The sequence below is a fragment of the Spermophilus citellus genome (assembly GCF_964194105.1).
Source record: "Spermophilus citellus genome assembly, chromosome: 5".
NCBI classification, from domain to species: Eukaryota; Metazoa; Chordata; class Mammalia; order Rodentia; family Sciuridae; genus Spermophilus; species Spermophilus citellus.
Genome location: NC_138186.1, coordinates 83,231,157 through 83,248,758, shown reverse-complemented (window position 1 = coordinate 83,248,758; position 17,602 = coordinate 83,231,157). Strand labels below are relative to the sequence as shown.

At 34.0% G+C, this 17,602-nt stretch overlaps 1 protein-coding gene across 40 annotated transcripts in view; it reads right to left on the bottom strand.

Annotated features, from left to right (window-relative positions):
* Positions 1–1,443: 1,443 nt before the first annotated feature.
* Positions 1,444–17,602, bottom strand: part of RIMS1 (regulating synaptic membrane exocytosis 1) — a gene marked incomplete at both ends in the record, with an annotated part of 215,022 nt that continues 198,863 nt past the window's right edge. For all 40 annotated transcript variants that reach the window (XM_081294576.1, XM_081294598.1, XM_081294597.1 and 37 more), the window contains 5 exons: positions 1,444–1,662; positions 3,668–3,807; positions 4,436–4,537; positions 11,977–12,089; positions 14,267–14,405. In XM_081294576.1, coding sequence (XP_081150702.1) covers positions 1,444–1,662; positions 3,668–3,807; positions 4,436–4,537; positions 11,977–12,089; positions 14,267–14,405 — 713 coding nt within the window. The remainder of the gene's footprint in view (positions 1,663–3,667; positions 3,808–4,435; positions 4,538–11,976; positions 12,090–14,266; positions 14,406–17,602) is intronic.

Genomic DNA, 17,602 nt, shown 5'->3' with positions numbered 1-17,602 from the left:
TCATGCTGCTCTATTTGTGTAATCACAAAACTGAATGACTCGTAAAAGGAGGGAGAACATATCAATGCACCTGCAGAGCCCGCAGTTTGTAGCACATATACAGAATGTCACAGGGGAACATCAAGGCCAAGGAAAACTCAAATGAAGGAAATGCAAGTTGAAGTTTGACTTTGTTTTATTTTCTCCCGAAAAAGTAAGATACTTTGCATTAAAAAAATCAAGCTTTGTGCTTGCATCGACCTCAAAGAAATGTAAACTAAAATTCAATAAAAACATTAGTTTAGTGCAGATTATTTCAACTGGAATTTCCAGTGGCATACTGAACAGCTTATACTGTGCTCTTTCCAGGGCAGATGAAGGTGTCTACACTGAGGCATGGCTGAGAAGCCTGGGTGTAACTGACAGTGTCTTAGGCTCAAGTCTATTTCTAGTCACCATTCTGGGAAGTCAAAAGTACGTTTTGTACACATGAGCTTATTTTCTTTTGATATCAGGAAGAAAAAGGCATTACAAGGAGGGTTTTCAAAGTACAATTATGTGGTAAGTTTTAGTCCCCAGCATTAGTTGCAGATTGACTTAAAAGTCTTCCATGAGAAACAATGGAAAACAAAAATTAATTTTCTGGAATGCAAACGGATATGTTCCTCATTTAAAAAGTAATTCTGTGATAATTTATTCTGGAAGATAACTTTTTGTCTTTTGGATTTCCATACGTAAGACTTTGAAGAACTATAAAATGAAAGTCAATGGAAAGCTTAATTGGCCTCACCTCATCTATCTCTTGAACACTTTGGGGAGATGCTACAGAGACTGCTTCAGCCCTTTTTTTGGATACTTTTGGAAAAAGAAAGGAAGGGTCTCTGAAGCCTATTTGGATATAGTAAAAAAAAAAAAAAAAAAAAAAAACAGTGGAAATAACAAATACAGTGAGAACAAATCAAAACAATAACTCAAGAAACCCAATACCAACAAACAACACACAAATAACCAAAACATACAAAAGAACAAAAAACCTTCTTAAACACCAGGGAAATAACACTGCGTGTGGTCTGTGCAGAAATGTGTAAAATACAACTTTTCACAGAGTGAGAGTTTCCAGTTTGTTCAATTTGGTGTATGTGCATGTGTGTGTGCAAGTGTGTGTATGTGTGTGTGTATGTGTGTGTGTGTGTGTGTGTGTGTATGAACTTGAAGTTTCCTCTTTTTCTATTTGTTAGAAGCATCAGTGACTCTCACTAGCACATTGATTCTCACTGTAATTTGATAGATTGCCTTGTTCTGTCATATGAAGCCATGTTTGAAACAACAATTGGGACATATTATTGAAAAACTACTACAAGCAAAACACAAGTTGATTGTCTGTCTCCAACAATGCTTTTGATCATGAAATATCTGGTATCCTGAAAGGTAGAGTTTTATTGGAATGACTCTGGTATGAGTTCACTATGATCGAATGCAGGGAGGCCCAGTTGAACTTTCCAGAGATGATTGGGAAGCCCGGCGGGTTAGGGGAGTGACTGTGGGGTCCACCAGTGATGAAGGTGGGAACAATTTGTACCATCCAATGACCATGCTGGAGAGATCAAGTTCTTCCAACAAGATTTGAGCCACACCCATGAAGCATTTATGGTCCATTCTGCCATAGTCTCCCCACACAATCACCTGTAGAGACACAGAAACGCAACATAATTGAACTTTTTCTCTTTCACATGGTTGATGGGTTCAACACATCTATTCAGTAAACATGGGCCAGTCCGTGAAGGAGAAGAAATGCATTCAACTCCAAGGAGGAAGCATAGATAAAAAGAATTACTAATGTTATGGTGCTTAGAAACACTTGGCAATAATTTCAAATTTGAAAGAATGAGAGTATTATTATCCTAGTCAGTGAGAAGTGTTATCTATATAAGCTGTGCTAAAGAAATAAAGATCTATTAAAATTAGCATACTACAGTGACACAGTCACATCAATGTTTATGGAAGCTCAATTCACAATAGCTAAAGTATAGAACCAACCTAGGTACCCTTCAACAGATGAATGGATAAGAAAATGTGGTCTATATATACATAATGAAATACTACTCAGCCATAAAGAAGAATGAAATTTGCTGGTACACAGATGGGAACTGGAGAATATCATGCTAAGTAAAATAAGCCAATCCCAAAGAACCAAAGGATGAATGTTTTCTCTTATATGTGGATACTAACTCACAATAAAGGGGGTGGGTAGGGAAGAATAGAAGTACTTTGGATTAGACAAAGGGGGATGAAGGTAAGGGAGGGGGAATGGGAATAGGAAAGATAGAGAATGAATTGGACATTACTATCCTGTGAGCATATATGATTACACAACCAATGTAATCTACATCATGTACAACCAGAAGAATGAGAAGATATACCCCATATATGTAAAATATGTCAAAATATATTCTACTATTATGTATAACTAATAAGAAGAAATAAAAATATAAAATTATGTAAATTCAACATCTTTCTTGTATAAATACTATCTAATAAGCAATGTAAATGACTATATAGTTCTAAAAAGTAAAATTTTTAACCTTGGAGGGCAAAGCAAACAATTTAACTCAGGGTACCAATGAGTGCATGCACCATCGGTATATAAAAATAATAACATTATTTACTTCCCTTTTTTATATTATAGACTTGGTAAAGTGAAAGGTTGAAAAATGACTGTGAGCTGGTGGTACCTTTTGAGGATTTGCTTAACAATTTTGATTTGATAGGACGTTAATAAGTAGTTGGCTTATTGATAGGTATTGCAATCTGGATGCTCTCCCACTGCTGTTGGGTAAGCTTTCCATCACATGTAACGCCCAGGCTCTATGAACATTCTTCAGTTATCCATCAAGGTTCTCTACTGAATGCATTCGACTGCTTTACACAAAGGGTTGGTGAATCCTGCCATTGCAACTTACTGAGTAACTTTCCCAAATTAATCTCTGTGCTCCTCAGACATAGTCTTTAAAATGATAACAATATTTATTGTACATGGTAGTTACAAACTTTCAAAAGAGAATGGTATATGAGCACCCATCAAATCTATCCTGGGTTCACCACGGTGCCTATATGCTTCTCTTTTTATTCTCCTTTCTTCCTCTTTTTAGTTCATGTCTGGTACACAGTAATTCTCATCCATCCATCTATCTATCTATCTATCTATCTATCCATCCATCCATCCATTGAGGAGAGGAGAAGGATGAGTCAGGGCAAAGATAGAAGGAGAGGATGGAGAAAAGGGAGAGAGAAAATAAAAATTTTGTTTTCCACTTAATCCATCAGATATTGTTAATACTATATATTTTTGTATTGAAAATTAACTACTTGTGGTTATTTTTTCTTTTTTTTTAAAGAGAGAGTGAGAGAGGAGAGAGAGAGAGAGAGAATTTTTAATATTTATTTTTTAGTTCTCGGCGGACACAACATCTTTGTTGGTATGTGGTGCTGAGGATCGAACCCGGGCCGCACGCATGCCAGGCGAGCGCGCTACCACTTGAGCCACATCCCCAGCCCTGTGGTTATTTTTTCTATGCAAGAATATAATATTACCTTTACTGAATTTTATTCTTTTCATGTTTGTCCATGCCTTTGGTATTTATATGGTTAACATAGAAATTATAATGTCAAAGGCCAAATTATTACTGACCTGAAGAACTTTACCCTGTGGACTTTCATCAAAAACCAGGGACTGCTGATACAAAGGATCAAGGGTTTTCCGTGCAATTCTTGTCTTCTTCTTGGCTATACAGGCTCCATTTTCCAAAAGATAAACTTTTACATATGGTGCTAAACAAAGGTAGATTAACAAAAATAAATTAGTATTTGGATGCACTTTTTGTTTTTAAATTAGAAAATACCTTATTAGACAATTAGAGACGCTTATTGACTATGACCCATTAACTATTTAGATCACTTGAAATATCCATTGCTCTAAATCTAAACACCTACATATTAGCACTACTGTCATTTTCCTCATTTTAAACAAATGTATACAAAGTTATCTTGAAGACTTTTGACTTGCTTGGTTTATGGCAGGCATTACAATTCAGGTTTATATTTTAAAGATTTTAAAGCTCACTTTAAAATTAGAAGTAAATTCTTTTTTCTTTTTATTTACAAATATATGGAAAGAAAATAATTGATACAACTTAAGAATGAACTGTATTTAAACTTTTAAAAATATGACGATACCCCTTCTAATATCTTCTAGCAGAATAATCATGCAAAGAAAATTCAGGTCCACTTTTATATAATCAGAGATCACAGAGGAGCTGTCTTTTTAATCAGTTGGATGATGCACAAGCAAGCATATAAAATCCAAATGCAGCAAACGTCTCAGGGTTCTGCCTAATATTCACTGGACCATGCTCTGATGTTGTCTGTGCACTTATTAATGAGCAGAACTTTCCCTCACCAGGTGTCGATTTGGAGCCAGGTTTTTGCGTCAGGCTTCGTGCTCTAATAACTTCAACTTCTAATTGGCCCTTTTTATCCTCCATTCCAATTTGTATATCACCTGCAAGTGGAGGCAAAGGAAAATGTCTCAGCTTCTTTGAGGTTATGAGCAATTAAAAAGCAGAGGCCCCTAACAAACTCCAACTATCTTTATGATCTTTAAAAAGAAATTAATTTTAGGAGGGCCTGCCCTAACTCACTTTTCCTTCCTGGTTTTCAAATCAAATTTTGAATCTTTCTCTGTACTAATCCATTTTAAAAGCTTCATGAATTAGTTGAAAAAAAATCACCAACTACAACACTGAAGGATTTACATGAGTCTATACTCTAATGAGCTCTTTCCTCTATTGTCATCCATTTGCTTATTGGTGAAATATTTAATTATTTGTCTTTCCATTATTTATAGAAAACTATCATTAATATTTTGGTGAATATCATAGTAATCTCGTAAGTATCTTTTCTGTCTTTGCATCTATGTATCATCATCTATGTATCATACATTGTCATTTTATTGACAGGCCACTGAATGGATGTGTATTTACCTATTTAAACAGTCCCCTATTGATGAAAATATGGGTTATTTATATTGTTATGATTATAAAAGCATTCTGCTGAACAATTTTAGAAGAATTCTTGTACACTTGGTCAATTATTTCTTGAACATTAAGTTCCTGGATGTTAAGTGTATGTATCTATGGACACTCATAAATTTCATGTACACCAGCAAACATCCTTTAGAAAGCTATAACATTTCTTTAGAAAGGCTATCACTAGAAATATCTATCTTCCCATTTCCCATGCTCATTTAAAAAATATTTTAGTTGTCAATGGACTTTTATTTTATTTATTTATATGCAGTGCTGAGGATTGACCCCAGTGCCTCACACATGCTGGGCAAGCGCTCTACTACTGAGCCACAATCCCAGCCCCTCCCATCCTCATTTTGGTATGAGGAATATATCTAAGTTTTGTCAATCTGATGATTTAAAATTTATATTAATTTGCATTTCTTTGGTTATTCGGGAGACAGAGGCTTATGTAGCCCCCTATAGTTTGATATGAAATTAGGTTAGCAATTAGAAAGAATAGGAGATAGGTCCCTCATTTTTATTTCTTTGGAATGTTAGTTCCAGAATTTTCATGTATCCTGCATTCACATTTTTTTAGAATTCATCTGTGAAAACATCTGGACCTATCCCCCAACCCCTCTGCTAATTTTTAGTGGGTAGAATATTTCATACTTATACTCCTCTCCATGCTTATACGTCTATCCATGTTTTTTCTACCTTCTATTTCCTCTTAAATTATTTAATGGGTTATATTTTTTAAAATATAGATCCCAAGACAGATTTCCAAATTTTAGACACTTGTGTAAGCAACTTTCTTTCTTCACTTAATATTTCTTAGACACCCATCCAAGTTGATGTATAGACATCTAGATCTTTCCTTTCAGTAGCTATATGGTAATCTATTGTGTGACTATTCCATATTTTATTTAACTAATCTCCCTTTGGGGGTATTTTTTCCCCTCTATATGGGGCCATTATAAAAAGTGCTGCAGGGACTGGGCCTGTGGCTCAGTGGTAGAGCACTTGCCTAGCATGAGTCAGGCCCTGGGTTCGATCCTCAGCACCACATAAAAACAAACAAACAAATAAATAAATAAATAAATAAATAAATAAAAGTATTGTGTCTATTTAAAACTAAAAAAAAAGTGCTTTAAAGACAATTTTGAGGGTACATAATTAGAAGTGGAACTAACTGGTCATAGCACATACACATTTTCATTTTTATTAAATATTGGCATATAATTCAAAACTGGGACTGAATCAATATTTAACTTCCAACAATCGTGTGTGAGGATGTGTATTTCTAAAAGCATTTGTCTTTATACTGAAACACTTTTTTTCCCTAGTCGAATCTGGTGTGTGTACACATGTATAAATACATGTTTGTATAAACTCTTATCAGACTAAGTAAGCTTCATTCTATTCCTAGTTTACTGAAATTTTTTTTTGTCGAATTTTTTAAAATTGTAGATTGACACAATATCTTTATTTTATTTATTTTTATGTGATGATGAGGATCAAACCCAGTGCCTCACATGTGCTAGGCAAGCACTCTACCACTGAGCCATAACCCAAGCCTCGAAATTTTAAAATCATAAATGAATATTGAATTTTATCAAAAATTTCTTCTGCATATATGAAGATGGTCATTTTTAGTCTTCAATTAGATTAATGTGGCAAGTTATATCAGTTTATCAAATATTAAACCAGCTATGTGTTTGTGGAAAAAATATTATTTGGTTGTGATATTATTATTTTTAATATTGCTGGATATTTTTGCATAAGGTTCATAGGGACTTTGGAAAGTATGACCGATGTTTATTTCAGTTTGGAAAATTTCTCAGTCATTACATTACATTTATTTATTTATTTATTTTGGTACTGTTGATTAAACTCAGGGGCACTTAACCACTGAGCAATATAATCAGCCCTTTTAATATTTTTATTTTGAGACAGGGTCTTGCTAAGTTGCTTAAGCCCTCATTAAGTTGTTGAGGCTGGCTTTGAACTTGCAATCCTCTTGCCTCAGCTTCCTGAGCTACTGAGATCACAAGTGTGTGCCACTGCCTTAATCATTGCATTTTAAATTGTGTGTTCTGCATTATACTCTCCTCCATTGTTCTGGAACTTTAATTGCACATTTATTAAACCTCACCTTTTATCCCCATCTCTTAACTTCTTATTTATATTTTCCATTCATCTACATCTGTGATAAATTCTGGATAACTTCTTATGGTTTATTCACTAGTTATTCAATTCTTTCCCCAGCTCTGCCTAAACTACTGGAAACTCAACCATTCAGTTGTTAAGCTTAGTTATGTTTTTCAAATCTAGAATTGTCGTTGTGTTCTTTTTAGTGGTTTTTATTTTCTAATGTCATTTACCATCTTTTTTTTAAAAGCTCTTTGAAACATGTAAGTCTTTTTAGTTTAAATATTAACTTTAATATCTGGAATCATTTGAGTTTTTTTTCTCCATTGTATGCTGTTTCTACATTTAAAATTATTTTGGTTTTCCTTTCATGTGTGCCTGGTGTTTGCGCTTGTTGTCTGAAAATTGTTTTTAGAAAAAAAAAGTTGTTACTTAGGATGTTGTCTTTATCAGAAATGATTTATTTTTGCTTTTGCAAGGTGTCTGCAATCTTGGATCACTTTAATCAATATCAAGGACTTATGTAATTAGAGCTCTAGCTTCTACAGAGTTCCACCTACTTCCAATTTGCACAGATTTTCAGGATAGAGATCTTTCAGATCCTAACAGAGAGCAAGGACAGATCAATAGGCTAACTTAAATTCTTGGCCTAAGTCTTACAAGTAAGGAGATACACAGCTCAGCTCCTTAGATCCTCTGCAGGGAAACACAAAACAGTAAATCCCTCCAGTACAAGAGTAGCTGTGGACGTAGACTCACCATTATCCAAGGCATCTGTACTCCCCAGGAGCCAGGCACTGAAGCAAACATGTAGATATTCTAGGTATTTTCAGTAGGCGGTTTGGTATGAATTACCTACTTTACCATTGGTATAGCCAAATTCTCTGTATCTCTTTTGTCAACCTTTTTATTATTTATTTTTGACTTTATATTTATGTCTGGTGAATAGTAACATATAGCTGTTTTGTTTCTTCAATATCATTGATCCTTTAATGTTTGAGAAAAACTTATTTCATGTATTGAGATTAATTTTAAAAGTAAATTATTTTTTGTTATTTTGTATTGTTTTTAATCGACCTATTTTTGTTCCTTTCTTTTGTCATATAAGCACATTAATTTATTTATTTTGTCCATCCCTTTACTGGCATAGAATTGGAATATTTTATTTATTTTATTTTAGAGGCTATTACATATTTAACACATAGACTCCTATTTTTATATTTATACCAAAATCCAAAACTAGTGTTTCTACTTATTCCCAAAAAAGAGAAAGATCTTTAGAACTCTCATGTAGATTTTAACCAGCTTCCTCATTTTATTTTGTTCTATATTGCTTTTTTCCTGGGTGCTTTTTCTTGTTTTGTTTAGGTTACATAATAATTATTAATTCAGTTTATTAATGAACCAAGTTTCATTCCTTTCTTTCATCATTGCTCCTTATATTTCATTCATTTTAGTTTATTCTTCTTGCTAAAGTATATCTTTTAGTAAAGAGTGTTAAACTTTGAGTCTGTGTGTAAATATGTATGCCTCTATTTCATCTTTATTCCTGAATAAAAGTTGGTAGTTCTTTTCTTCAGCATTTTGAGAATCAGTTCTTTTGAAGGCTTTTTATTTATTCATTTATTTATTTTGCATTGCTGAAAAATAAAACCTGTTGATTTACTTTGTTTCTTGGCGAGGCAATCTTCTTACCCTCCTTATGACTCTTCTTCATGACATGAGTTGAGGTCCTAAAATATCTCAATAGTGCATTATCCTTTTTTGTTTTGCAATAATCTTCATTTCAGCACTCAGTAGGTTCTTTCTTTATTTTTATTTTTTGTAGTTGTAGATGTATGCCTTTATTTTATTTGTTTATTTTTATGTGGTGTTGAGGATCAAACCCAGTGCCTCATGCATAGTAGGCAAGAGCTCTGCCACTGAGCCACAACCCCAGCCCTCAGTAGGTTCTTTCAATATCTCAGATTTCATATTTTTCTTGAGTGGCTCTACTGCCATTATTGTGTTTTTTCTAAAATTTTCTCTATTCTCTCTTTGGGATCCTATTAGCAAAAGTTTGAATTTGTTAGTTTATTCTCCCTACATTTCAAATTCTCAAATTCAGGCTGAATTGGGGTGATTTTTCTATGGTCCTCCTTGCATTTCACTAATTCAATCTTTAGCTACATTCAGTACATCATTTAGTTCATGAACCAAGTTGTAAATATTAATCATTATAGTTTTCATTCTCCAATTCATTTTCTTAAAACTATATTCTTGGTTTTGTTTAACAATCTCTTTGTCTTTTTTCCTGTGGATTACATATGAAACTTTATCTCTGAAAATGATATTATAACTAAGTTTCTAAGTTATTTTTAGTTGGCTTGACCAGCTTCTCAGGTGTGAATTCTATTTGCCTTATCAGTTGATTAACTTCATTGTTCCAGACTTTCTCATTAGCTTCATGATTCTGTTTTAGACTTTAGCTCCTAGAGGTCTCTTATTTTTTTCATTTAAACTTTTAAAAGGTTTTTATGAATCATATGCACAGAGTATACATGGCCAAACCGCTGTATAAGATCTATTTTTAGTATAAATAACGGACAACAATTCCCTCTTAACTTCTGGCCTTCTAAAAGTCACTTCTCAAAATTTTCAATATTTTTATTTAATTTTTTTGGCAGGCATTTTCCTGTTTTTAAACACTAGTTTTAAGTATTACTAACTCCCAATTTTGATCTCTTTCAACTGTCTTCCTACCTTTGCCACATACCTGACAATTTCTGTCATTCCAGTTATCCCAATATTAACATTTATATAATTATGATTATGTAACCTTATTTATAGCTGTATGAACCGGAACACTATGGTTACTTCTCCTTTTTTCCATACTTAATAAGTGTCGTTTTATAAAAGCCTTTTCTTACATTTTTATCGCTAATTCAAATCCTTATCCTCTCCTTGTTGTTTGTCTTCCATAAAGCAAAAATGTTAAGTATCCTATAGATTTTGCCTTATAAAACCTGACATGCTACAGTTTGTACAGATTCTATTAAAATCTTTCTATGCTGTTATCTTTAGATCTTTCTGCACTGTCATGCTGAGCATCCCATAATTATCTCCTTTTTGTGAGAAAAGGAATTTATTTACTGGATCTATCTTCCTCTTTTTTGGCTCACAATTTAAAAAGTTCACTTAGTTCATTTTGTTGAAGTAAATCCTCTATATAGCTTTCTGATCAGTGCTGGATATGAGGAGAATAACTCGAGAATTTGCTTGTCCAAGTATGCATTATTCTATCCTCAAACTTATTTGATAATTTGGCTGGATCTTATGTTCTAGATTGGAAATCAGTTGTTATTCAGCATTTTGAAGGTATTGTTTAACAGTCTTCTGGTTTTCAGTATTATTATTGAAGAGTCCAATAAGAATCTGATTTTTTGGTAGATTTGTATAGCATTAAGTTGTCTCTCAGGAAACTTGCTTGATTTTCTGTTAATTGCCAGTGTTGCAAAATTCCATGATGATGTATATCTTTCAGTTAATCTATTTTCATCCAGTTTGTTGGGTATCCCATGGATCCTATCGGGCTGGAATCTCATGTCACCCAGGAAAATATCTGTTGTAGTTGTTACATATAATTTTCTCCATTTATCATCTTTTTAAAAAAAGTTTACTTCAGAGTATCCTATGCTAATATAGGTTGAATGACCTTTATCCAAAAGGCTTGGAACAAGAAGTGTTTCAGATTTCATATATATTCAGATTTTGAAATGTGTGCATATGTATATCATATGTATGATATACATATATCATATTATTTCATAAATGAAATTCATTTATGTTCAAGTATATCTTATATATATAGCCTGAAGGTAATTTTATACAATATTTTTACTTTGCTTATGTTTTATCTGGAAGTTGTTATAGATATTGAGATGCTCAACTTATAGATATCTATGTTTTCTTTCCTTTTATTTTTATTTTTTTTGAAACCTGAATATTTTAACTGAGGAAAAACAAAAACCTAAAAATATACACAGTAGGCCACAATTATTTATAAACACATATGATTCAACTTTTCTATTAGGAACAGCAATTCTTAAACCATAATTGTCTAATGCCATCTTCTATAGCATGTATGTATCCTCCTTGCAACCAAAGGTAATTAATTATCTCTGAGTACATAAACCTAAAATTTGTATTAAGACTACCTAAACCACTGTGGCAGTGCTGAGACCACCATATAAAAGGAATGAACACAATACCAATATCTGTTGTTTAGCATAAACATTACCTTTTCAATTTTTTTAACTCTCCAACTTCAGTTTGATCCTTTGGAAGTTGTTGCTCACTCCAAGATGAAGTATTTTCCACTAATCTTTGTCTAACCTCCTTTTTTAAAACAATTGATTCTAAAATATTACACATTTTTTAATACGTTGTAAAGTATGGAGGCAATTTCTTTAATTATTTTCCACATAAACAGTTATGCCAACATATTTTTCTGAGTATTCCATCTCTTTTTCTGCATGCTGTGAAATGGCACCTTTATCCTATATTTGGATCTACCATAGAATCTGTCTTGATAGAGTTTTATGGTCATTCAAGGTTTATGGCTCATTTTATTTATTTTGTCTAATTTCTCAAATAAGAAAAGTGCACTAGAAATTAGAATAGTCATTTGTAACCAGGAACACCCTAAAGTATTGTTTCTAATTTGTATTACTGTTACACTAATTTATATGATTCTGTCAACCATGACACATCAGCTGTTCTGTAGGAGAATGATTCTTACCCATTGCAGGGGTGGCAAGGGTTTGGCGGCCAACAAGCTGGGCTGGTCCCAGTCCATCAAGAAAATCACTGAACTGACTGTCAGCTCCTAGTCGCACTCCAGGAAATATTAAGCTATTAGCAAAATGACAAAAACCAAAAAAAAAAAAAAAAAAAGACAAAATGTTAGTTCTCCCACATTTATTCTTTTCTGTGGTGCTGGGATCAACTCAGGACCTTGTGCAGGCTAAAGTCCTGAGTTGATCTAGATTCTCTTTGTTAGTTTCCATTTGACTAATTCTGATCATAAAAACATAAACACTACTTAGACAATCTGTTTACTTACTATTTGCATCGTCAGTAAGAAAAGGTCTAAAGTTAAATTTAAGATCAGATTCAGGAGTTGTTTTTCTCTTGGGTACTGGGGATTGAACCCAAAGGCACTTAACCACTGGGCAGAACATCTCAGCCCTTTTTATTTTTTGAGACAGGGTCTCATTAAGTTACTTAGGACCTCGCCAAATTGCTGAACCTGGCCTTGAACTTGTTATGCTCTGCCTCAGCCTCCTGAGCTGCAGGGATTACAGGCTTGCACCACTACACCTGGCAGGAGAGTTTTTAATATATTAAGTAAACACTTCTAAAACCATATCCACATCTCTACACAAATGTATTACTGACATATAAGATGTAAATTTTAATGCTATCAATCTTACATAGATAATTGCTCATGGACATTAAGTAACATGATGTAAAAATTTAAAACAGTGGTTAATAATTTCTTGAATAAATATTACATCACAGTGAGTCCTTCTTTACAAATAAAATGTATAATTTATTCTTTGAATGAATTAAATGTTCAAATTATTTGAGGATTTTATTTAATCCAAATGAAAATCAGTTGGCTAAAACATGTCTATTTCTTTCAACAATATGACTGACTAAAAGCCTAAGTGTATAAGCCACACAAAAGGGGTGACTGTGTTCTTTTTGTTTATTAATGCAACTCTCTCTGAGGAACAAGAACCATGCTTGTTACATAGCTGGCTTTCTTTTTGAAGTAACATATTTCTTTATGGCATGGCTTTCTTTTTTCTTTGTGCTTTTACACATTAATTTCCTACTGTTCAAAAAAATTGAACAGTATACAGAATATTATCCCACTCAGACTAAGAAAATAAATCTCTGAGAGTTTAAGTGGTTTATACATGGTAGACATAAATTTTCTTTCTTTCATATCAGAAAATAGTGTCTTTCATCTTTCATTTGCACATTGGGTTATACTACATTATCAAACTTTGGTATTTTGTAAGCAAGTTTATCTCAGTAACTTTCACATTTGCTTTTTTTTTTGTTCTTAGCTATACCTTGCCTGAAGCATGCACATCAATCATTTGATCAAATAAACAGGGGCCAACTAGTTTCAAGAATGGGAAAGAGTATCATAATCGTTAACTTGCATAATTTTATTTCATTGTAAAAGCAATATAGAAAGCTTCCAGCAAAAGAAAATGAAATTTTAATAGTAGATTGGATACAAGTAATTCTAGTAGTAATAGATGAATAATTATAAAAAAAATTTGTGCATGGAGAATCTCCATGTAACCCACTGAACCTAATAATTATTTATTTACGGGTACTACTACCCAAATGAAAGTTCAGTTTTACCAGAAAAATTCTTAAGCATAGGAAAATGCAGATTTTGTTTGTGATCCATATAAAATGGTCAAGAACTACATAAATAAACTCAAAATACATTTTTTCATAATTAGCTAATTTCAGAACTAAAACTTCAACCATCAAAATAATGAGGTAGATAGATCCTGGAGTATTTTCCCCCTAGGATAAAAATGAGTTAACAATGTTTTAAAATCAAGAAATTGTAAGTTGCTTACAACAACAGAGAGCCCGAATAATTTGGAGAAACCTAGGAAAATCAGAAATTAGTTCCTCACTTCTGAATTTTAATTGAGATTTTGGTGACAGGGCATACTATGAATTTTGCTTATAAAAGAATCCATTAAATGTAGCATTTCTATACCATATAATCAGAAGATTCATCTAGTAAAGATTAGCTTTACTAGATAATGTAAATGGCTTATTTAGAGTAACTCGGCCTTTTTTTTTTTTTTTTTTTTGCCTTTGAGGGACCAGGTGCAGAATGGTGATTGAAAGAGGTCACACTGGTGGAAATGGATGGTGAAACTCAGGTTACAAGAAGCAGCAGCACAGTAACCCTAGGGGACTTTGTTGTTCTGCTGATCACCACACATCGGCTGGTCCCCAGGCCACAGGACTGCTGACTCACTTACTTTCCCTCAGAGCTGTAACTGTTGATGCTGCCATCAGTGGACTCCCGACTGGGCTGTCTCACCATCTTCCTCATTTCTGCTGCCATTCCTGTTTCTGTGCTTCTCTGAATGGTACTTTTTAACTTCTTGTGGCCCGACTCTGACAGGAGAGAGTAAAAGAAACCCTAAGTTCTATTTTTAGATAGATTTTGCCCTGAATGTCAATAGGTCCTAAAAATACCATAGTGAATTTTCCTTGTAATTATACATTTAATCAGGAAAGTAGTAGTGTCAGAGAATAATTTGCTGAATTGAATCTCTTTACTAAAGGGTGCTTTGGCTAAAGTACAGCAGAAGGTGAACCATGGCCATAGTTCCAGACAGAACCCAAATGTCAATGAATCAAAATGAACTCAGTGTATTATGGCTGCTGAAAACATCAGTGAAAATTCAAATTTATCAACGAACAGGTTAGGTGAAAAGATAATATTGAACAAACCAATGGGTTTCTCCCAGTCTGGAACTCTCCAAGCTTGTGGGAACAAACCTAAAGGAACAGGTCATGTCCTTTAAAGAGACACTTCCAAGTATGAAAAATAACAGATTTGGTACCATGAGGTATTAGAAATTCTCATAAAGTGAAGCAGTAGTAATTTCTTTGATGATTTTCACAACATTTTAACATATAGTAGTTACATATGCATATAGATAACATGAGTAGATACAAGGTACCATCCTAATTCTAAGGCAACACAGCTTATCTCATGGCCTTTTGGTGCAGCTGCATGACTTATGACTGGCAGTTCTGGGGTGTGTCTCCATTTGCACTGTGAATTATGCAGGCCCGTCATGTTCATGTTCTTGATACACTCTAAGTTCAGAGCAATTTCCTTGAGCCCCCCTGTGAAATGCACTAGCCAGTATTCTATTCATAGCATGGAAATGAAACTAAAGCTTTTGATTATACATATGAGCAGCACCAATACTTCAGACAAACAAAAAGACTTTTTTCCATCTGCATATTCTATAAGTATTTTGGGTTTACTTTCTGTTTTCCGTATAGTATCATCCAATATCCATTAATAATATATGAAAATGCTCTATAAATGTTACCTACAAAATACAAACATAAATGTCCTTCCTCAGAAATCCTCTGTAGAGTAGGTATACTCTTAGATATGTCATTTGAAAGGCAGCATTTCTTCCTCTGATTTTTGGTCAGTGAAATCCCTTTGTAAATTGTCTAGTCAAATATATAACAGACTCAGTATTGATGCTTTTTATATATTTTTTAGCAGGTTGATTAAATTTTTATTGCTTTATTGTTCTTAACTTTCTTATTGCTATTTTTGTTTCCAAGATCAGGGTAGGTATCAAATATTGAAGTATTCCATAAATTGAAAATTCCTTCTCACTTCATTTCTCTAAAGGATGATGGTGGTTAATAATTTAGGAGCTATTTTTCTTTATGCCCATGCTTGCTTTTCACTTTGCTTCTGTGATCAGTACTCTAATTTTTTGTCTTTTCTCACTGGTTGCTCCACTTCAGTATCTTGTATGAGAACCTCTTCCTCTACAAGATTTTCAGATTTAGGAGGACTGAGCATTTAGACGTTTGCAGTTTTTTCTACACTTGCTTCCCAAGTTATCCCAAGCAAGAACTTTTAGGCCTTCCAAATGCGTCTGCAGTCCAGTCCTACCCTTTCTCCTAAATGCCAGTCATTAATCTGACTGCCTAGTACCTATTTAGGGGTCTGACAGGCATTCCAACATTAACATAGACAAAGTGGGACTGCTCCCCACCTCTGTCACCAACTACTTCCTCAGCAAATGGCACCTCCACTCAATTGCTCTGGTCAAATCCCTGTAGTCATCCTCAATTTCTCTTTGTAACACAACCTATGTCCAATAAATCAGCTAATCCACGTGCTTTTTTTTTATTCAAATAGATCATAAATCTGATACTTTCCCTCCTCTCCACTGCTCCAGTCCCACTTCAAGCCACTCTCGTCACTCAGACAACTGCAATATCCACCATACGAGCCTCACAGCTTGCATTCTTTTCTTCCTCAGAACATTGTCCACAAAATAGTTTCCGTGATTCAAAAGATGCGAATCTTAACATGTCACTCCTCTGCACAACATCTTATAACGGCTCATCATCAAAATTAAGGAAACCTCAAATTGTTATCATGGCTCACAAAGTACTAAATAATTTGGCCCCAGATACCACCTTCTCTCTCTCATTCCATGTCCTTGTTCTTTCTCCCAGCACACAGCCTTCCTTGCATGTCCTTGAACACTCCAGCATGCCTTCTCAGGGCCCTTCTTACTCACTGGCTGTCCCTTCTGTTCTTGCCTTGCTTCCTCCCTTCATTCAGACCACTGCTTCAATGTCACCTCCTGAGAACAACTTCTTTTGATCCCTATCACTCTCTGTTCCCTTGTGCTTTTTTTTTTTTTTCATAGCACTGCGTTGTCTGCCATCACACCACCATCTGTTTGTTGTACGTTTCCCAGTTAGAATCTAATTTCCATGAGGGCTGATGCATTCTGAGTATTTCTTCCTGTTAACTTGAGTATGCCCAGAATAGTGGTTATAAACTCTACTGTGCAAATTTTCTCATTCCATTCAGTATAACAGTTCTGTATTTATTCTTTATAAGATTGCACTGCTCCATTACAGTCATGTGGTTTCAAAATTAAGCCACCTATTTGTTGATGGGCATTTTGATGTTTCCAGTTGTTATAGGAGAGTTTTTATAGAATAAATTCCTAGAAGTTGAAGTGCTAATAAAATGGCAGAAATGTTTAATATTAATAGGGATTTCTAAGTTGTTGTTTTAAAACAATGTAGCAATTTACAGTCCTACCAATATTCACATAGATGTCTCAATTTTCCCCACCTCTGACTCAAGAATTCCGTTCATCCTTTTTGGTGCGGCTTGCCCATCTGACTTGCTATGGTAGATCACATATACTTATTGAAAGCAAGGAAATTCCTGCCTTGCTTCAGTTAGAGCCATTTAAAAAACTATTTTTTTTCTTTTTTCTTTTGTAGTTGTAGATGGATAGCATGTCTTTATTATTTTTTTTTCATGGAGCTAAGGATAGAACCCAGTGCCTCACACATGCTAGGCAAGTGCTCTGCCACTGAGCTACAGCCCCAGCCTGATATGGCCATTTTTTAAAGGGAATTTAGTTTAGTTTTGGTGGTTATTCATTTTTATGTTATTCCTTCTTCTTAGATGTAGTTCATTTAAGAAGTCACTGTGGGCAGAGCAACATTACATTCATGTCCATAATACAATGATTAGACTCTAGTGAGCAACAGGGCAAAGGTCATGTGTATACAGA